Below are 23127 nucleotides of genomic sequence, written 5' to 3' on the forward strand. Positions count from 1 at the left end.
TACCTTAGGGGTGACTTAGGCTTAGTAAAAAATAAAAAAAAGGAAGAAGGAGTTTAGTCCTTGGCAAGTACTTTGACTTGCCAAGTCAGTGTGGCAGTAAACTGCACATGCAGGCACTGCAGTAGCAGGCCTGAGACAAATTGGAAAGGATACTTCAGTGGGTGGTGCAATCAGCGCTGCAGACCCACTAGTAGCATTTAATTTACAGGCCCTGGGTATATGGTACACCACTTTACAATAGACTTACAAGTAAATTAAATAACCCAAACAGGTGTAAGCCAACTATACCAAGTTTTAGGGGTGAGAGCACATGCACTTTAGCACTGGTTAGCAGTGTTAAAGCGCCCAGAGTCCTAAAGCCAACAAAAAGGGGGTCAGACAAATGGGAGAAGAAAGGCAAAAGGTTTGGGGATAACCATGAAGAAAGGGCTATTTCAATCAGGGACACTGCTAAAGTCTGGAAAGATTTAGAGCCTCCAACCCCAGAGAAGTAGAAAACTTAACTAGACTGATGCATGAGTATGGAAATCCCTACTTACAAAGTTGAAGGCTGCCTGCAACAAGTCTACAAAATATGGGCTGTGTGGTGCCGCTATTGCATCATTCCCTTCAACTACAGGCAGGCTGTTACTGTTCCCTGGATGATGAAATTCAAACTTATAATACCAAGAACTGCATTGAGGGACAGGAAGGGTAGAAGAAGAATTTTAATAACTGTATGGCTGTGTACTGATCGGTCAAGTGTTGAGGGGGGGATGTTCCTGCAATGACAAACATGTGGCTTATTTCTTTAGGACACTTTTGTTTGGTGGTTTTGTGTTTTTATTGTACTATCTGATAACAAAACCAATGGCAAGCATGGTGTGCATGAGGACCGAGATGTTGTGTGCCTAGTATCCCCTCTTGCCCCCCCTGCTTGAGATGGGGCGACAGTAGGGTTCCGTATCCTAACCCCCTTCTCATCCTACATCTAGTCCCTATGCAATCCCCTAATGCAATGTTGTTATAATTGGTGGTTTTTGTTTTCTGTTAGTTTAATGGATAGAACAGTTATTTCAATTTCAACATTCAGTCCAGTACTAGAAGTACTCCTACTGCTCTGGATATTTCTCAACTGTGACCCTTTTTTTCTTTTCAAGTCATTGTTGTATTCCATTATATCTGGCTCAGTATGTATTGGCTATTGCTCATGAATAACGACCATCATTTGATCTCTGCACTATATTTATGTACTTCTGTCTACTTAATAAAATTGTGTTTCAAAAACAAATTTGATCCAGTGACAAGCAGGGACAACCACTCTGGAGAATTGCACAGTAGAGCGCCCTACACCAGAACAATCTCCTAAAAAGAATATCTCATCACATTTTACTTTCTCATACTAAAACCAATCTCCACCAACATTGGGAGTAATGACCATCTTGGGACTCTAACATGTTGCTTAAAGTCCTAACTTATATTCCCAAAAATTCAAAACCAGAATCTCTCCTTCATGATGCACTATTTGTACAACAACCTAAAGAGCTACACAAGCCACGTCAGCAGTTAAAGAGAAAGAGGAAGATATTATTGTTCCCTGGTTTGCCCCAAAACATCAGCAATGGGTCACTGAAGGGAAATAAATGCTACCACTTACTACATGGAAGGTTTACAACTGCACTTTGATGAATCAATGGCCAAACTCACAAAAATAGTTAAAGTATTATAGCAGAAACTTCCCTAAAATATGCAGCAGAAAACTGCTTTTTAGGATTGTCACAGGTGTGCAAACAGTTTTTCAGAAGTAAGCAACTTTTATGTTGAAAGTGTGTGGAAAGGGGGTACTGAGTCACAGAAAAGATGGTCCACCATGTACATTTTCTTCAGCAAACAAGCCCTGAAACTCAGTCTACATCAGCACACCCTACAACCATTTTTCCATACTAACACCATTGACAACCTCAACATTGAGCCAAGTGCGAGACTGAGTGCACCCCAAATATCTTGGAGGAGGATAGGTGCTGGAAATTAGATAGTCGGTAGTGCTTGGATGAAGGGAAGCTTGAAGACTGTGGGCCAGTGATGAGGCCCAACTCCTTTTAGCAGAAAGGCACCTGACTAGTGTATTACATACCTACCAACAAGCCCAACCTGACAGCACAATGTTTTTGACAAGAGCATAGGGATGAGTGGCAGCAAGATAAAAGGGCAGTCAAAGGTTGCCAGGCATCAAAGCATCAGTGTTCAGTTTGTTATAATATGTGGGGTGAAGGAAGACTGAGAAACAGTGGGGAAAACCCTATTTATGGCTGAAACCTTGCATCGAGGGAAAAGCCAGAACGTGAGGGAGGTCTAATCCCTGCCAATTATAGACTACATCACATTTCAGCAAGGATACAACTCAATGCATGATGCCATAAAGAGTGTATTCAGCATTGGTGAAGGTTTAAAAAAAAAAAAGGAAATTTTTTACATAGTGTACCAAAGGGCAGAAAACCGGATATCCACCCCTTACCAAATACCAGGACTGGGTGAAGGGAGACAGGGGGGTAAGATGAAAATAAAGGAGTCATACAGAAGGCCACAGAGTACAGTTTATCAGACAGAACACAGGCGTAATTGTACTCTGGAAAACCTGACCATAATAGCTACACAACATGTCAACCATTAAAAATACAAAATCTATACTCGACCAAGAGAGGAAACCAAAATATGCTGGACACTTGAATCGACAGATCCAAAACAAAGGTCCGTCATCAGAAGAAATTTAGTAATTACAACAAGAAATAACTACTGTATAAAAGGTGTGGCAAAGACAAAGCTAACCTTACACAGTCCAATGAAATAAGACCATTTGCAACAAACAAAGTAGGTGGTTGAGAAATAAAATGGACTGGATAAACAAAAGATGCACTGAAGACCTTGAAAAATTGACTTCTGCAGCTGGCCAAACAATTGGTTGACATGCAAATGTGCGACAGATGGCACACAAGGCTAGTAGCCTAGCTATCGCCCAAGAAGCTCCTGAACTCTGAAATTTTAACATCATAATTAAGATCAAGAAGAAAGGGGTAAAGTCTGGGATCCCTTGTAGCACTAGATTGCAACTGTCATACCCTGAAAGTGGGTAATAACCTTTTTGCCCATGGAAGCAAGTATTGTTGGGTGTATGTAGGGTAGACCTTTTTACAACTATTAGGAATTATCAGATTAAAATGAATCTATAACAGGTAACGTGTTCACAGTGTGGTACGTTATAATTTGTTAACATGGTTAGACTTTCGTATAGCTTAATGTGTCCGCTCACATGTGTTTCACCTTAGTCGTGGTGTATAATAGTTGAGAAATACGGGTCACTGAGAGGGGAAAAAAATACAGTTGTGTGGTGAGGTGCTTGTATCAGTGAAAGTTGGATACTAGGAATATAAACAAGCGGCATCGAACAAAGAAAAGTTGTAAATCCAAGAAAGTAAATACATAAAAATTTACTTTCCGAATTATGAATAAAGACGAACCAGATAAAAAGCACTTTTTAGACACATACAGGCAGGGCATAGCTAATGTGTGCAGTAGTCGAGGATAGATATAAGAATATGCTGTGTCCAAATATGTGTCGGTGCAATGGCTAGCGTGGTCTATCTGTAGGGAGCAGAGGCAGAAAGGAAGTTTAGGAATAAAGTTAAACTGTAAAGAGAATGACGGTCATGCTGGAACAGGTACTAGGATGCATGCTATTGTACCCAAAATCCTATTTGGAGTTACCCTCCATGAACATGTCTCACTGAGAGGGTAAATAATAAATCAAATGTCAAGGACACAGCAGTAATGCCATAGCAAACAGAAATACGAGAGAATGGGCACAAGAAGGCACTTACCAGGTGTGGGCAACAAACGTAAGGGTAATGGGCCTCTACGTGCCAAAAGAAAAAGTGGTGTAGTTCATGTAGCAAGGTATGGGATAATGCAATTACTTTATTAAAGAAACAGGAAACTGGGGTCAACGGTAAAGACAAATATCACGTGATGAAAGGGAATAAGTGGGCTTCGAATAGTAAGACTTCATCTCACTGCTAGGACTGCTAGGCTGGATTTAGGAAGATGACCAGCACAGCTGCCAGATATTCATATTCTATCTACTTCTTCAGAATTATGTCTTATTAAGAAAAAAAAGCTTTATAGTGGTGTTCGAAGACCTGCGCTCTGCTTTTGATAATGTCCCAAGAAATCTTTTATGGGCAACACTACTTGCCCAGAGCATATCGCTAGAGATGCTTAGTTTAATGCTTAGACTACTTAGTGGACATGCGGCTAGAATATGTTGGTGTCCAGTAGGCAAAACCACAGCTCCATTCCCTATTTAAATGGGTGTACGTCAGGGATGCTCACTAGCCCCTCTACTGTGCTCCTGGTACCTGGTATATTAACCTAGTAGTGAAAGCTGTTGAAGCATGTCTAAATAATGAAAATTGGGTTGTCCAAAATTGCTACCCTATTATTTGCAGACGATGATCTATTGACCTGCAGACACCATAATCTATTTGGATTAGTGCAGTGGATTTTGTAGAAAAAATGGGCAAGCTATTAATAAGTTGAAACAAACCTAATGATCTTTTGCCCTCAAAGTGCTTCAAAAACAATTTTACACTGTACACCTCTGTCACACAGCAGATGAGAGAATATACCTACCGGGGAATTGGCATACCCAGAATACAAAATAGAAGCAGTACATACATCAAAGTATCACTCCTAACAGCATACAGGAGCAATCTTGTGCTTCACAGGTGGGAAGGGCAGGCACTTGTTTTCTCCTACTACTAAGGTGTATAAGGTACTAGCCCAGAACGGTGCTCATTATAGAGCAGAGATCTGGGGTGATTCAGATTGCTCAGAGGTAGTTGGTCATGAAAGAGCATTTCTCAATCATCTATTAAATTTACCCACCAGCACCCCAACAGATGATGGATACTTCCAGATTAGTCAAATTGCAACCTGTGTTACACTGGGCAGGAGATATGGAGAACACCTGGGTTGGAGAAAAGTTTTAAAAAAAAAAAAAAAAAAAAAAAGGAGCTGCAGGATATGTTGTTGCTTACTGGAAGTGGCTCATTGCGTTGGTTCAAACATAAATGAACTGTGTTACCACAGACGGGTAATTCTGATCTTTGGACCAACCCAGAGCCTATAATCCAGGGATTTGCAAGCAAGATCAAAAACTTACATACAAAAAGGAGTGCATGGCAATGCTATATTTCATGACCAATGGCATGTTAAGTAAGGCCACTCTTGATAAGAAGTCTCCCCTATTTGTGAGATTTACTTAGATAAAGTTGAACCATCACTGGCTAAAACTTTGGATATTGTATTACGACTTGGTACCTTGTCCCTCCACCACTTTATTTAAAATGTGGGAAAGGTCATGCTTAAAATGTTTTTTATTTTTTTAAAACATTGTTATAAATACCATGAGTGCATTGCAGATTAAATTTACATTTTCTGTCCACTAAACTGCTGCCCCAGAGCAAAATGGCTAAAACACATGTTTAAGAATATGGGTATTTGTAACATGGGAGACACTGTACACCTAATAAAGTCAAGACGCGTCGAGGACTGTGGTGTTTGCCAACTCTAACTTTTTAATACATGCCTGGAAAGTTACAAACAGTTGTACATCTGAAACATCGTAAGCATACCTCCTATCTGCTTACTGCATCTTTTTATAGATATGTTTTAAACTGTTTTACTAATTCTAACTTGTCCAGAATAGCAATAGTATTTTTAATTCTTTATGTTCAGTTCTTTTTAATTAACCTTTAGGTTTTATGGACATTGTCCCGAAATAAACTCATACTATTTTTATGCCTCTATGCAGACTCTTGAAAATAGAAAATATGGGGGTGTCCATGGCTATCCATGAGTTCAAACTCCTTTAATTTGCTTATGACATTCTTTTACAGTGAATGTTTCCCATAGGGAGATCCTATGCATCTTAGAGCATCATAAAATTCACAAAGTAGCACTTTAGAAAAAAAAAGTCAAACGATTTTATGGGATACTCTGCCTTCTGTTTTATCTATCACAAAACCCATCCTAGGACAGAAACCCAAAAAGAGACATTAAGGTGCTGGTGAAAGATGTTACCTTCTGTGTTTAGTCGTGGATTGCATTGGGATTTAAACAACAGGAGTACACTTCCAAAGGTCCCCTCCCCCCCCCACCAATGCCTCAGGAGGCATTTGGAGACTCACAGGGTGTCGGGCATGGGCCAAACAGATGGCTCCAGCTCAGTTAAAGTTGCCACTTATCAGCTGGGCAGTTGTACACAAAAGCCTCTTCTAGCTTTAAAAGAAGGTCATTCTTATGGCTTGGAGTCCATTTCTTTGCCCTGAATACAAGAGACAGTAGGTCCAGTCCTTTCATGGCTCTTCTCAAGTAGCAGAGAGCAGGTTCAATCTTCTGATTTTTCTCAGGTTCAGAAGTGTTCTGAAGTAGGTGTCTGGATATGACACATTTATGCTTGGCACAAACTACTTTGTGAGAATGACTCGTGAGCGTGTCCTAATCAATAGTGTAAAGGTTCCACGGGACAACCCTACTCACTTTGGGCATTTTCAAGCTGGTAAAGCCTTCAGCCACACTAAACTTGGGTTATGAGGGCTGGGAGTGTGTGTTTTGGGAGTGTACTATGGGACTCCTAGTGGTCTCACAAGTGTAATACTAAAATCCAGTCACAGTACCCGCAATGAACCCAGAGACAGACGTCTGGTACAAGAAAGTAGGGTTTTCCAGCAACCAGACAGATTGTTTTGCCATCCTATTTTCTCTTCCTGTCAAGTGCGCTCCCATTGTAACATGAACCCCTAAAGCAGACCTGTCAAGAAGGATTTAAACACTGCAATGTCAAAAGGAGGCCCTCTGTGATTGAAGCCTCCCTGGCTTTGGGGTGGGTGGAAGGGGGGCCGGAGGAGAAGGAAGAGCCCTGCCCGGGTGTCAGCAACATTTGCTTGGGACGGAAGGCCTCTGACATTAATGCCTGGAGAAACATGTTTCTTCCCCTCTGAAATGCCAGCAGTGTCTATGAAATCTAATGATCAGATTTGCAACTCATGTTTACCAAAGCTGTCGGGCAGAATGTCTGAAGCAAGGAAACTGAAGACCTCCCCAAACCCCGTTCTTTGTTCTGTGCTGTAGGAGCATTTCACAAACCTCTTCAAATACCAATTACTGGCTGGCAGAAGTGGGAGGACAAATGCAAACAGGCCTCCAGAGGCTTTAGGCAGGGAAACAGTAATTTTAAAGAACTTTTTCCTTAATATTTATAAAAAAATCCAGCTTCCCCACTGAACTGGATTGATCACATTATTTTCCAATCCAAAATCAGCATTATTAAATATATTAATATAACCCAGTGTTTTCTGTGGACCAGCCAGCCTTGCTGCAGTTACAATAGCTTTAGGGGCATTTTCACTGCATGAACATCTTTTAAGTACCACACACCCTCCCTTACAGACCCATGTTAGAGGTCTATACATGGAACACAAATATTTAAAAGTAAGGTTTTGACCTATCAAAAGGGGACTTTGTGACAGGACAAATTTGCAATTTAAAAACTGCAATAACCAGGCTATAAATGGTAGGACTGTAGTCACTCTCACTGTATGGGATGGCACAACGGGTGCTGCAGTACACTGATATTTAACTTACAGGCCGTGGGTACCCTCTGTACTATATACTAGAGATTTACAGGCAAGGCAAATATGTCACTTTCTCCATATTAAAAGGGAGAGCACAAGCACTCTATTAATGGTTAGCAGGGGTAGAGCGCAAAGAGACTGTGGGTGAAGTTTTCTGTCTCTAAAGTTTTTGCACTCAGTACAAACGTATCAGGTTGCCAATAACCCTTTCATTAAACTATACCGTGTTGTGTTATACAATGTAGGTAGGGAAGCCGGTATAGTTTAAAAAAAAAAAAAAAAAAAAAAAATATTCCAAAAAACTCTTTCTCCCTATGTGCTACATTGTTGAAAAGCACAACCGGCAGGAACTGGCATTTAAGATTACAATGCAAAACAGACTTCAAAATAAGGGAACGTGTAGATGGCTAAAACAGCTCTGCAATCAGGAAAACCAGACGCAGCCAACAGAGCATACAACCATGATAAACGGCAGCCCCTTTGAGACTAGACTGGACTACGTACACGTTTGGAATACTGTCTGTTACATTGACTTCCCAAGGCCTCATTGTTAAAAAACATCAAAAATATGGTCCATTTTATGGACATGCTTTCTAACCACTGTCAAGGTGGTTTCTTGTTCATCTCAACGTTACGATACCAGTTTGGAGTCTGTACTGCCCTTAACAAATACCAAAATAATAATAAAAAGGTTTCAGACTAGGGTGACCACCCGTCCGTAATTTACACTGACTGTCCGTAAATTAGCCATAATGTCCATGACTAAGGTTTTAACAGGTGGTATTTGTACGTAATTGTTTTCCTTTCTGTTAAAACAGACAGGTTAATTTTAACAGTTAAGATACTGCAGTGTAGGAGGAAATACAGCCTTCTGTGAGGCTAAAGGGAGAGGCAGACTGTTAAATAGCCTTCTTGCCAGGATGCCCATTCTCTGAAAGAAATGTAAATGTGTGCAATTGGTTAACCTACAAATTGCAAAGCTACTGGGAAGCAGTTAATCATGATAACTGAAGGAGTCAACTGAAGCTTCCAAAAGAACAAGAATGTATTCTTTTCAACATTATAAGGGTGTTCCAAGCTGAGCCCTGGACACTTTAATGGACAGTTATAAAAAATGTTTGTACTAAGTACAGTCTAGGTATTACTAAAAATTTATTTTGAAAGTACTTGCAGAAGCTTTGACCATAATATGTCACATTTTATCATACAGATGTACTTATTAAGAATTATTGTTTTTAAACATTAACTTGGAACCATTCCTGCCCACTTATGCGCTCTGGATCCAATGCCATTAGTGACATAAAAGACAAGTCAGTTGTCATGTGCACCCTGTATGTGGCCACAGTCTTATGGAGAGGGCTATAATATAGTCCAATAAATCAACACATGTTTTTGTACAGCTCCTATTTTGAGCTCACATATTTGAAGGTGATTTTGTATGTGATAATGAACTAAAAGGAGGCTCAGCAAAATAAAATATTTGCCAAAGAATACATCACTTGTTTAAACATGAGATGGGATCCCCGGTTTTGAGGTCTCTATTTGTACAAATGCGTCACTTAATGGGTATTTGTCTCTTCTTTTTACATCAAATGTTAATGCTTTGATTTTAACTCGGTCCAGAAGGGTAGAGTATGGGTGGTAAGCAGAAGCCACGTGGAAGCCTGCCTCGTTTTGGGTTTGAGTTTACACAAGGACCGCTAGCCAAATCAGAATAGGCATCACGTGCAAGCCTGGCTCACGTTTTCAGTGACTAGCCCACCTCTATGGTACACGACAGCACCTTCAAATATGCCAGTCTAGCTTATGATTTTCAGTACAAGATGTGCCCATCTGAACAACTGCTGTTATGACCTAAAATGTCAGGCAGACAAATAAATGTCTTCTTTAAAGGTAAGGGGCCTGTATCTGTAGCAACTGCATACCTAACTAAGCTACCTTTCTTTCGCTGCTGGAAATAAAATGATATTTGCCCCTTTGTATAGTATTTTGTTACACCGCCTACGTGGAATTGTCATTATTATACAGGTTCTTCAATTCGCCTTTTATTTAGTGGGAATGACTTCAGGCGTGCATTATTGTGAACCCTTGTTCCGATTTTACTATAATTGTCAGTCATATGTTAATTTACTAAATCAGGCTGTGAGTGGTAAGATTCTGAAAGTACTCTTCCTTTTTTTTTCTAGATAGCAGCTGCAAAATAAAGAAACACAGAACAATTCCAGAGTACTTTGTTTTAAGCACTCGGTCAAGGATAGCTTTCTTTGAATACCAAAAATATCCATAAAAGTATAACGTACACAATAAAATACATACATTACTTAATAAACAGACAGTCATAAAAACAAAAAGCTAAACTAGAATGCCATGGCGACAATGTGAAAAACAATGCAATGATCATTTCAACGGATTTAACAAGTGTTCATAGTTCCCCGCGCATGTACTGCTGCAAACCTCTCCATCCGTAAGGTTGGGGCAGCCCTAAAGGTATTGATGTTGCGCTTTTTTACCAGAGGGATCAGAAAGCGTTCCGAATACATAAAATAACCACACAAAAAATGTAAAGTGCATCACTGTTTGACCTGATCTCCCATCACACAGGCAGGGTATGGAATCAACATTAGCTGTAAAAGCCAATGGAAAACAAAGTTAATACTTTATGTGCCAGCCCTGTAACAAAACAATAGACGTTACTCTCAATGGCCCATTTGTCTATTCAGAAAATCCTCAGGTGAGCTGTCTGTTACAAAATTCAAATAAGCAGCCACTCCGGTCTTCCCCCTCTCCATGATCATTATTTCAGTGTCAGCTAGATTAAACACTACTTGCTGTAGCTGTTTTTTGTTAATATTAAGATTTCCCTCAGGGTCTGTAAAGACATGCGGAAAACAGCCTTGTACACGATGGATGTCACACTGGCTAACCAAGGAATCTCAAGCTTCTGTCACAGCTAAATTAATCCATTATATCATCTCATTTAAGACTTGCCTCCTTATTTCTCCACACTGCCAATTATAACAAAGGCGGGCAAGCTCTAATATAATCTTCTCTATACTGGATGCCCAATTCCATGTGACAGATCTGGTGTGAAGGTGAAATGGGCACTGCAAGAACTTTTGTACAGAACCTGTTTTCTTCACTTTGGATTATGTCACATATTTCAATACCCCATAACTCTGCTTAGGAAGTTACCGTGGAGATGAATGGTGTTTTATAAATTTGCAAAAGGGGCGCAAGTGCTCCTCCACTCCTGGGTTGAGGCAAGCTTAAAGTGTCAGTGGCTTTTATTACTTTAGCCCATCAATGGGCGATATGCTGGGCCTAGGAGCCAGTATCAGCAAAAGTTAGAACTAAATATGAAAAAGTGCTAGCGCAATTTAAGCTGTTGTTAACAACTGTTAGGTCGGCAACAGATATTTCTTTGGGCCACAAGCCATAATATAAGACTTTACAAAATGAGTCTATAAATCTAATGCACCCATAAAATCCACAAAATCAAGGACAAGGAGAAGCAGAGGGTCTTGGTGTGTTAGCTATTAATACAGCATCATCTGTGTACAAGAGTGAGGGCAGCGTGGAGCCTTTAATAACTGAGACATCTGATGTGATGTACGTTAAAATGAGGTGAAGATTATTAAGACATAAAATAAATAAAAGTGGGGCTAAAACTCATCCTTCTCTCACTCCACGGAAAACTCCTACATCCTTTGAGATATCACCATCTGGTTTTATGCTAACTCTGCCCTTCATGCCCATTTGCAAATACGCTAGAAAGTGCTCTAGTGCCTCCTCCATCCCATAAGCAAGAAGGTTTGACCACAGCTTTGAGCGATTAATGCAATCAAATGCTGAGGTCAAATCCATAAAAGCCAAATACAAGGGGGAACTTTTGGCAACATGAAACATACCGATAATAAGGCACAGATCAAGCATTGCTTTATAGTTCCAACACAACCCCTAAACCTATGTTGACAAAGGTAAAAGATGGACTTCTCCTCGTCCATTCTCCGATCCTGCTATACAAGACCCTTCCAATAATCTTTACTGTAGTATCGATTAGAGCGATAGGTCTATAGCAGCCCAGCTGTGAACGATCACTATTTTGAAAAATAGGTACTATGATGGAAGTTGTCCACGAACCAGGTAATGGGCAGTGGGCAAGACCATTAAAAACATTCACCAAAAGAGATGCCCAAAACTCAGGGGCCTTAGCTCCGACACTCTGGGCTATAGCATCTTCAACCTCATTCAAGGATACTTGTATTTTCCTAAAATTGGGACTAAATGGAAAATCACTTGATACCGATGTTGTAGCATAAATTCTCGTGAGTGTGCCTCCCATAACCTGCTTGAAATGGGACAGCTAATCAGGGTTGCTACTTGGCTCAAATGCTTCATTTCTGACACGGCCTCCCAAAACAGTTGACTATTCTTCTTGGCTGCAGATCAAGCCAGTAAATCCCATTGGAGTTGTAGCACTTCCCTCTTCCTCCTGGAAGTTACCTCTTTTTATAACTTACGTCAAAGTGCCACCTCTAGGGGGTTCCTAAAGTTCGCTGTAAGTGCCCTGCGTAATTAACCTATTCGTTTCTGAACATTCATGATTAAACCATGTAGGCTTAACGGCTAACGCATATGATGGGTGCAATACCTTATTCCTGATGTTCAAACAAAGCTGAGTAGAAGCCCCACCACTTCAAGTTTAGAATCATTTTCGACTAAACAGGCTTCAATCAAGTTGAAATCCTCAATCAATTTTTTTTTAAAGAAGTTGGCTGTTTTCCACTGCTCTCCAGGCTAAACGTAAACCATTGGTGGTAGGATAGATATTTGTGGCTCCACACTCCGTTCTAAATTTAGGCCTAGGGGACAATGAGAATGTCAAAAGTACAGAAACATCCCTCTCCTACATCCTATCATACCCAAAAAACTTCTTCAAAAAATAATAATGTCTCAAACATCTAAATTTATTCACGATAATCACAAAAATGTCAAAACTTATATCAATATAGAAATCGTTCTTTTATACAAACACCCCCTATATACATGAATCAAATCCACATAGGACTAAGACAAAAAAGACCAATCACAAACAATGACGACAAGGACCACATATATCTATCACATACAATTTCAAAAACAAACATAAGGACAATAAAGAAACATGAAACGTTCCCCTCAGTCTCCCAGTAAAAATGATACCTCACTTGTGTAGGTGGGCCAAGTGCCTGAGACAGGGAAGAGACAAAAACATGTTGAAACTGAGGGGGAACTAAAGCAGATCCAAAAGGGCAGTTTGAAAAAAAAAAAAAAAAACATTTTTAGGCTGGCAAGTGCAGCAGAATTTTTATCAGTATAGGTAAAACAATAATGGGTGGTAGGAATTTTGTGGATTCCTGCAGATTCCGGAAGGCTCCATCCCAAAAATGTTGGAAAAAATGTGTGATTTCCAACAAAGTTGGAGGTTTGCAGAGCATTGTGGGTAAGACAATGGTGCAAGGTGCATGTGGCATGTGAAGCACACCACCCTGGAATCACTCAGATGTTTAGTTTTCAGATGTGCCTAGGTCTTGTGGATTTTTCTACATGGCAGCGTCCCAAAGTACATAAAGTGAAGCCCTCACCATTCCAAGTTGGACGATTTTGAAAGTTAGCCAAGCTCTCATGTCCCAAATGTAAAATCAAAACCCAAAATAATCAAATGTCCTCTTGCTTGCCGTGGCAGAAGATGTTGGGAGAGCTGAAAGACTGTTACCCCCTTCAGTTGGGGTGGGGCCATCTAGTATGCTTTCTGCCTTTCCCCCGTTAGTGGATCCTGGGTAATTGCCCCATATGCCCACCGGTGGGCAGAACAACTTTGGCCCCATTTATTTGGGGTGGGGTATGGCCATACCCCCCACCCTCTTATTTTGGAAAAACAATCTTCCCTGGCCTCTGGTTGGCTTTCCAAAAATAGGCCGATCTACCCCCCCACCGCGGGGCAGATATGGCCAACAGTAATGTGCACCCCATGGGGAGTTACCCCACCAAACAAAACACACACATAATAATCCCTGGTGCATAAGTGATATCTGCCTCCACCCTCCGGGGGCAGAAATGGCCTAATATAAATTAAAAACAAACATTCCCTGGTGTCTAGTGGCATTTCTGCTGCCCGGTCGCATTGCGACCGGAAAGCAGAAATACTGAGAGAGACATGAAAGGAGAGGAAAGGCCTTTCCTCTCCTTTCATGCCTCTCTCGCCCCTTCCACGTGATCGGAGGAGAAATGCTTTTGCATTTCTCCTCCGATCGTGAGGGCGGCCTCTGATGAGGTCAGCGCACGATCACACACTGACGTCATCAGATGCCACGGGGAGGCAGTGGGGGGGGGGGGGGGAGGCAGGGGCGGAAGGGGAAGCAATTCCCCTTCCATCCCTGCCCAGGGGAGGGGGGTGCCAGGCCCCCGGGAGGAGTGCTAGCGCTTCCCCCGTGGGCCCCTAGCTGGACGCAACAGTTACATCCTGGCACCCGAGCAGTGCTGCCCAGGACGTAACCGTTACGTCCAGGGCACCCGAGGGGTTAAACTAGGCGTCCTAGATCATGTTGTGGATCTGACCAGCACATCATATGCATCACAAAAAAAGTTCAAAAAAGAAGATGTGCATTGTGATTTCAAGTTATAGTTAATTTTACATTAGGAAAAACTCATGGGTTTAAATGACGAAGATGTCAATTATGTTGTACAATCACAAACATTGCTCAAATGAGGTGCAACTTAGCTTTTTGAATCTAATAAGGGTATTCATGTGGTTTTGGGATTACTATTTGATTTCTTGCTGGCTCTACTGCATAGTTTCAGAATGTAATTATATTGTACATTTACACCAAAAATCTTATGGGGGTAATACTCCCAAAAACCATTTCAAGGACACCTCCCTGCTATTATTATAAATCTAGAGGATTGATCTAGCTTGGTAGTTTATCTATGTGCTCCTGTGCACCTTACCCCTCATCATTTGCAAGGCCTACATTTTTCACAAAGTCAAGCTGATAGGGTTAAACACTGTAGCTCAAGTAGAGACAGTAATACATTAAATTGCATATTTTAAGACATCTAAGATTGAAAGAAACTAGTTTCTTGCAAAGCTACCTTCTTTCTTTGAATACATTTTGTTTTTAAACATAATGCCAGTTAAAAGTCTAACACTCACCACAAAACATATTGATGGCAAAACTAAGGTTATAATTCCTCCTGCTGACCTTGACTTACCACATACAAATTGGCCATATCTATCTTCCAGGTGGATAATGATTTGTAGTAAATTATTATTATTTTTCTTTAAAAAAAAAAAAAACTGGAATTCAGGATACTGTTTTTCATAAATATCTACTCAAGCAAGAGAAATAAATTCATAAAAGAAGGCCGGTCACTGTCGTCCTCATACCAGTGTTTGCATTGCCACCCTCAGTCAGTGGAATGCAGGCAATACACTTCCACTGTCTGTGAACCTGTCATCACTCCATCTAGTGCTAATACAAACCAGAGGCATCCAAATGGATCCCACTCTGCTTTCTAATGAACATGGTGAGTAAAACCTGAGGATGAACATCAGAAGACATCTGCTACAGCATTTGCAAAATCAATCCACTTTTCAATGTGTACATTACTTGCCCACATATTTTCTCACACTGCTATGATCTTAAGGTTATTGCTTCCTTTTACTACAACATAAAACTTGTGAAATTTTGTGACATATGTATCAAGCAATTACTTTTCACGTCCAAATCTTGACCAGGTCAACTGACCTGACAAGAGGGGTGGTCAAGTATTAGCCTTGTAGCAGACAGGCTGTTTACCTGACTCTAATGTTCATAAAAATACATACTACTACAAAATGTGGAGATGTAAACAATGTTGTTTCTTTCTACCATCTTGCATCCTCAAAGTGCATACCATCTCAAAAATATTTGCTGTACCCCTAAAATCCGGCATGAAATACGTACCTTTAATTAAAACACCTGAATGTCACCCATCCACTTTTCTTTAAAATGTCTCTCTCCTTCATTCCCTGCAAGCCTCTTCTCTCTGAGCACAACCTACCATAACATCGATGTTTGCCTTAATCTCTACTATTGTATTCTGTTGATTTTCCGCAACTCATTTAAAAGAACTCAACCTCTCTTCCCTCTGAAAATCATACCCCTCCCACCCAAAAATACCCCATTTTCCCTAACAAATCTGTTTAACACACTAAACATGTACATGAGCTCACTTGTCTCCCCCCCCCCCCCCCCATTCACGATTACAGCAAACTCCTAATTGCTACCCGCTACAAAAGAAACTTGAGAAAATGCATAAACTGATTTTGCTTGGGGACACAAGAACAATCCCAGTAACCAACAATAACGGATTTTAGTCCACACATAGGTTACCCATAACATCTGACTAAATAATTAGTGGCATTTCGGTTACGGAATGGGCACAGTAATTTTTCTAAGTATACGCTCATCAGTGCAGTGTAAGGTTATTTTTATATTGTTGCTGCCAAGACATCTGGAGAAAGGGGAAGTATGCCATATAGGATGTATATAATACTTAAACAAGCCTTTCAGCCAACACTTGTCTGCCATTGGTCTGTTATCATTCACATATTACTTCCACACCAAAGTGTACAGAATGAAGCACTGCCCAGGAGTCAATGTTCAACACGAGTGGTGTGTCTAGTTCCAACATTCAAGTTCAGGAGGCAGAAGTCCATCAAACCTACTCCTTATATGCGTGGTCAAATCTTATTTAGTCTGCACGTTTGCTAGCGTTTAATCTTTAAATAAGTTCAATTATAAATAAATGTGCGTTAGCTACTGATAATATATTATACAGGCCAAATAAACCTATTTTAAGTTGTACTTGCATTAGGCATCTATTTATTTACTTAATATAATATTGCGTGACTTTCTCCGTTGTGTCCATACTACTGACCATTTGTCCTAACTTTCTGTCCTGAAGTTTGAACCTTTTGTTATTAATTTTTACACCGACTGTCCAGAATTTCCCGCCATGGTAGGTAGTCTCCCTCCTTCAAACATACCATAGCTTTCAGTAATCCTCATTTAGAGAGTAACCTCGCATTTTTCAGCTAATAAATAACCCGTTTCCCTCTATGAGCACATATTAAGATAGTCACGTGCAGCTCTAGGGAAAGTAAAAGGCAGACCTACGTTACAACGTCAAAAGACCGTCAACACAACTGTGACAGGTTGACACACTTGTGCACTCATCACATGCGCCGCCCATGCTTCCGTGAGTCCTATGGTAACCCCACACTCACCCTCGGTCACCTCCAGCACCTTCAGTTGCTCCTCTGCCGCCGCGCGCACCTCGTGTGTAGCGGACAGGATGCCACTTAAGGTTTCTAGCAGAGCCTCCTTCAGGCCCTGCTGCAAGGGAGAGCCAAGACCCACGCCGCTCACTGCCGCCATAGCGCCCGGTGCAGAGCTCGCCTGCCAGAAAGGAGGAGCCGCCAAGCCCGCCAAAGAGCCGGCCGCCCCATCCCGGACAGCTCTTGGCGGCACAGCGGCGGCCATCTTGAAGAGGAGCCGACTGCGAGTGCAGTCAGAGGAGAGAAGGAAGGGGCAAAAAATCCCAAAGCTTTCGCCTTGAACTTTGCATTACAGTTAATGTATACCACACCTTTAACAAAAACGAAACAAACGCGTAGCGTAATGAACAAACATTTTACACAATTTGGATTTTAAAAAAACTTCCTAAAAATAGCTGATATTGATAAAATAATAGGAACTTGCAATTCTGCATTTTTCCTGTGACATTCTACCTTTGGAAAACCCAATTACAGTTCCATTGTGACCAATCCGTTTTCGACGATTTTTTTTGTGCATGGGGTTACGCCCGTGGCCAGGTCATCTAGATCACTCTTCCAGTGGCCTTTGGGTGCTTGCGCGTCCGGACCGCAGCTATCTCAAATGGAGCTTTTTTTTCGAAGGAACGAGTGATTTCATAAAATATTCTAACACTACGCTCCTATTCCCTTAATTAACACAACTCAAATTATTTCAATATTATTTATTCACCCTGTTATTCAAAGGGCAGCACTTAACATGCTCATATGTGTAGAAATGACCTCAACTTTCTGACTGAAATAAAAATATTGCGAATTGGTTTTAGGAAAAGCCAAGAATCTTGTTCATGAACTACCTTTATAGTAATGTGACCTTATATTATTTTATAACATTATGATAAAGTGACACGTAAGAGGGCAGTTATATCTACTACCCTCAGTACTACAAATTAAATTCAAAACAGTAAGTATTTCAACCCCAAAATCCTTTTAGCTTGCTACTCTTAACCAATACATGCTCACGGTTGTCCACCAATCCGTTCACGGCTCCTTTTCATAAACCGACCAATATCTCAGCGCGACCAATTGACATCACACTGGCTCACACAGCGGCTGACAAAGCCTCGTGGCTAATCCATCAAACTCGACTAACACAGAACACTAAATGCAAATATTGTGAGCACCAAATAAAATCAACAAAAAAACGCTTGTCTGCTCACTACAGGTAAGGGTTGATGAAGCTGAAATGAAGGTTTTACATTTATTAGTGCATAAACGTAGTGCTGCAATAATCATGTGTGACTTTAACCGAACTAATAAAGATTGTACGGGGACAAAATGTGCCCTCAGAGTAGTTTGCCAACATTTATAAGCGTGCTTTATATAACGTGATGTATTAGAATTGCACTAATCCGACATAATCGTAAACGCGTGCTATGATTTGCTTGTTTGAAATGTTTTAGCTTAGCATTACTTTAGTGCAGGCTTCGGCCTAGTTGCCTGGTCACCCGGTTTAGATGCTCGTATTTTTCCAATGTGCTATTAAACGTGTATTTTTGCTTGAAGCTGTACTTTTCCACTGAGATCGTTCACATGCTTATCTTAAGGTTTCGTGCCAGCCTAGCATTTTTCTCTTTGCTCCAAGGTCAATCTGCAGGTGCGGACAATGGAAGCTCTGAAAGTGAGTTAATTGGTATAAAATGTTGCAACTTGCATACCCGTCTGTATGCTTAAGTAAAAGCTTGAGAACTGTTGTTTTTGATTGGACAGTTTGAAGCTAACCTATGAACCCTCCAATGGAAGACCCTACTGGATTTGAACTGTTGTCTATTTAAACCAGGTGCACGAGAAGAAGGTAGCCATTACCAGCCATTACCAGCTATTGCCCGACATTGCGCCATTCCGTAGCTATTATGGCCCACCTTGCTGCGACGCCATTTTGAAAGAGACTTTGATGCTTTCTCTAATCGAGAGAAAGAGACTTTAAATGATTCTTGCCCTAGAGACTTTAACTTTGATCCCTTTGCATGAAGTAGTAGTTTTATTTTGCTGCCGTGAGGCAACTGCCCCGTCCACCCCTGCCCCTTTGCCCCGTCCCATGCTGATCGAGAAACGGTACCTGTGAGACGAAGACTTCCTTGAATGCTGATTGAAATTGGTAAATATGAAAGGAAATTGTACAATTGCATTGTGTTTCTTTTAGGTAACCAACTGCTGATTTTTGATAAGAGCCCTAGCTAGGAGTTTTTCTAAATTAATGTTGCTAAATTGTTTTAGCACGAAGTCCCACATGCCGATGCTAATTTGAGGTTAGATGAGGATTCCTTTTGTTGCACGATGCAATTTGAGACCTTGTTATGCTGACTAAATGTATGCAATTAGCTCGTTACAGATTATCGTATTAGTGATTTGCATTGCTATTATCGAATGCCTTGTTATTCAAATGCTACATAGATTGCACCTGTTTCGCCGTTATGGACAGCTATTAATGTTCATTTATGTTTATCATTTGGTGTTGAGACACATATATATTGTGCTAGCTTTGTTAATATAGGGAAATAAATTCACTAACTTTGAATAAACTGGTGTGGTTATTCCTGACTGAAAGGTCAGGGTTCGCCGAAAATGTATTCTGGATTCATTGTTAAATGTTATGTTGATCAGGGCATTGCTTATGTTCGTTATTGATTATTGGTTTGATTAAATTGATTGATTAAGGGTGCCGAGGGTCCCACTTAGCCAAAAGATTCATCGGCCTAAAGAGCGTCCAAATACAGGTGAACTATTAGTACGGAACGCTCTATCAGTAGATGGTAGCAGAGGACGGTTTCGCCTTTTGGGACCCTGTACTCTTAGAGTACATGGTGTTGAATTAACGGTTACGCCCTTTGAGACCCCACTCGAGAAGTTGAATTAGATTTTTTTTGGATAAAACTGATTGAGAAGATGATGATGGGCTAGGTCCACCGCGACTTTCCCGGGATCTCGGAGCTTGCGAATGGAGAGAACGGAGGTGTGGAATCAGCGTTGGTGGTACTAGTGATGGTATGAGAGAAGTTAGGATTTTGCGCTTGCACAGCTTATTGCCGCAGATTGTGTGAAAAGGTTGCGAGGATTTTTTTTTTTTTTCTTTTTAGAGGATAGCGGAGGTGCGACTCCGAGTGTAGAAGTAGGGAAGTCGTCGAACTTCATAGAAATAGCGGAGGTGCGACTCCGAGTGTGAGAGTAGGGAAGTCGTCGAACTTCATGTGCGTGTGGCGCTTCGTGCATAAAAAGGTCCACGTGGTTGTTGTTGTTGAGACGGGCCCTGCGAGGTCAAGAGACTCCGGAGTATGTTGTTTTATGTTGTGATCTGGGCGGTTTAGTAGGTTGATCGGGCGTGGTCAACGAGTCGGTACGTGTGTAAGGGAGTGAAAGAAACTTCGACTTCGGGCTTTGACAAGATTCTAAGTGCACTAGAATAGATCATTGACAAGTTGAGAGTAGGTCTGCGGGTCAGATTTGCTTGCGAACGTGGGGACCGAGAAAGATGGAATAACTGCCGAGGCTAGTGAAAAATCCCTAAGGTCCTGAAGCGATTGTGTTACCCCTCCTGTAGTAAACCGACAGATCTGTTTTATATTTTTGGTAGCTCGCGATACATGCAAGAAGTTGTTACGGGAAGAGCTGAGTGAAGGAGGACTAGCCGCGAGGCTTTGTCAGCCGCAGTGTGTGTGAGTGTGACGTCACTAGGAGCCGCGCTGGGATAGGTTGGTTGTAGAGAAGGGTCGCGCACGGATTGGACGCAGTCCGTGGGGCTCGATTGGAAGGGGAAAGGCAAGCGAAGAGTATTCCGGGAATTAAAGTCACCTATTGATTACAAACTTTGTGAAATAAAAGGACGAGAAAATGAAATTTTTTAAAGCATTTAGGAGTGCGATGAAGGGGGAGTCTTACATTAAAGCGAGCGTAGGAGAGGAGACGCCGCCCGAAGGTACACCAGCCTACATTGTAATGGAGGAAAAGGGGGTAGCTCCGTGTCTTTGGCTAAAGCAATGGCACAAGCTGACAGAGAAACATGGGAGCGTAGCGTTCCCGATCCATGGGACATTCAATATAAGGATTCTAGAGAATTTGAGATTCGCGATGTACGACATGAAGGTACCTCCAAGGCCAGCACAGTTTGAGGCTCTAGCGATTTGGGAACTAATGGCTAGACAGCAACAGCAAAACAAGTTCGAGACTAGGATAAGGAAGGTAGAAAAGACACTAGCGGACGCTAGGTGGGACAATGCACAGAAGGTGTGGAGGTCAGATGTATTGCAGGGGATAAAGTTGTTTCCCGCAATTACTAAGGAAGGAGAGGAGACAGGTAAGAAAGCTACCTGTAAGACTAACAGGAGGTGTTCCAAGGATAGAGAGGACGAGGAAAAGTTGAGAAGAGAAGTGGAGTTAGAGGATGAGGAGTTAATAATGCAATTGCTGAATGACCGTCCACCACCTTATGCAGAGAGTGGACAAGGTCCAAGTACCAGTTCTGCCCCTCCGGCACCGGTACAGAACAGTGAAACTCAGAGTTCAGGAGCATCATCGGGGTCTAAGGACCCGAGTTTACTGTTCACCCCGCAGATACCGCAGGTGAGGAGAATATATCCAGATGTGCCCATGTTGAAACCAGCAGAAAATTATCAGCCGCAGATCCCAAGGTACTACAGCAGTGACAATAGTACGGGAATGATTATAGATTCAGCCGCAATAGGAGGACAGAATGGTCACAACCCAACAATGGCACAAGCTGAATCAACCCAGTTTTTGATGCCTCAAAAGCAGATGCAGGGGGGAAACGCACATGCTCAGATGACGGGGAGTCAGATGGGCATGCCGGCAATGATGACCCATAGTGTGGGAATGAACATGTCTCAGAACATGGGAAATGGACAGAACCCAGACGCGATCTCACTACCCATTACTGTAGGTCCACCGGTACCTTTGTATAGTCAGCCTAACTTAGGTATGAGCGGTCAGGGATCAATGCTGCAGAGTGGGACAGAAAGAAGGTGCATAGAAAACACTCCAGGGATAACTCCGATAGCGGTTCAACCAACTGGACCCGGATCCTTGATGGAGTTTAGCCCCATATGTGCTCAGTCAACACTGGTGAGGTCGAGCCCCCCACTGATAATACCTCTAACGTCGAACACTGAAAAGTTGCCGCAACCATCAATGGCAGTCGATGTGAATGCTACACTGATGGGGTTGAATGCGCAACAGCTGTCACAGTGGTTCAACAGTCTGAATTCCACACAAAGCTCAGCCAGTGGGAAGGGAGAAGATTATATGAATAGGATGAGGTTGAACATGGAAGCACAAGAATTGGTGGAAGGGACTATGGGTGTGAATAGGTTAGAGTCCTACTCGGAAGAAGAGCTGAGATATCTATGTCCCAGGATTACGAAGGAAGTGAACAAGGTACATAAAAGCTTGCAGGAAATAGCTGACAAAAACGGGGTTGACATAGACAAGACAAAACACTTGAGCAGGAGCTACAGGTTGGATTTCGGGACCACAGATTTTGAACACATGAGGTCAGCAGGCATGAAGGCGCACCTTAGAGAATTGCTGCAGAGTGCACAAGTGTGGAGGTGTTTAGACAAGTGAGAAAGCAGGTGGGTAAAGAGAAAGGAAAAGAGGAGGGACAGTGCTACAGAGCACAATGAGAAAAGACCACAGAGTAGCGAGGCAGTAACCATGTTACCAATGAGGGAGACAGCAGGGGGAAAACTAATACATGTACCATGGCATAGAAGCGACATTCAGTCTTTTACGGATGATTTTCCCAAACTGAGAGAGAAACCGATTGAATGGTATCAACAGACTGACAGGTTTGTGAAGCTTGCAAAATGTCTTTGGGAAGACCTGAACACTCTCTTTGAGATTGTGGTTCCGGCAGATTTGTGGGAGGATTGCAAAAGAGCTGTAGGTTGGCCGACGAGTGAACCAGAAAGAGACAGGGATACGGGTGCACCATCACCTATGGTGATGAGCCTGTACTATAAGGTGATTGAGCATTTGAAGACGAAGGTTGCCGCGAAGAATGTGGATTGGCAGAAGATCGATCGAACTGCCCAAGAGGCTAAAGAA

General features: G+C 41.8%; 1 protein-coding gene across 1 annotated transcript in view; it reads right to left on the bottom strand.

The window, feature by feature from the left end:
* IPO9 (importin 9) overlaps positions 1-17256 on the bottom strand; it is a 567644-nt gene extending 550388 nt beyond the window's left edge. Inside the window, exon 1 of the mRNA XM_069239031.1 lies at positions 16981-17256. Within this exon, the coding sequence (XP_069095132.1) occupies positions 16981-17236 (256 nt within the window). The 5' untranslated portion in view covers positions 17237-17256. The remainder of the gene's footprint in view (positions 1-16980) is intronic.
* Between the last annotated feature and the right edge of the window lie 5871 nt (positions 17257-23127).

The sequence above is a fragment of the Pleurodeles waltl genome, chromosome 6, assembly GCF_031143425.1.
Source record: "Pleurodeles waltl isolate 20211129_DDA chromosome 6, aPleWal1.hap1.20221129, whole genome shotgun sequence".
In the NCBI taxonomy this organism is placed as follows: domain Eukaryota; kingdom Metazoa; phylum Chordata; class Amphibia; order Caudata; family Salamandridae; genus Pleurodeles; species Pleurodeles waltl.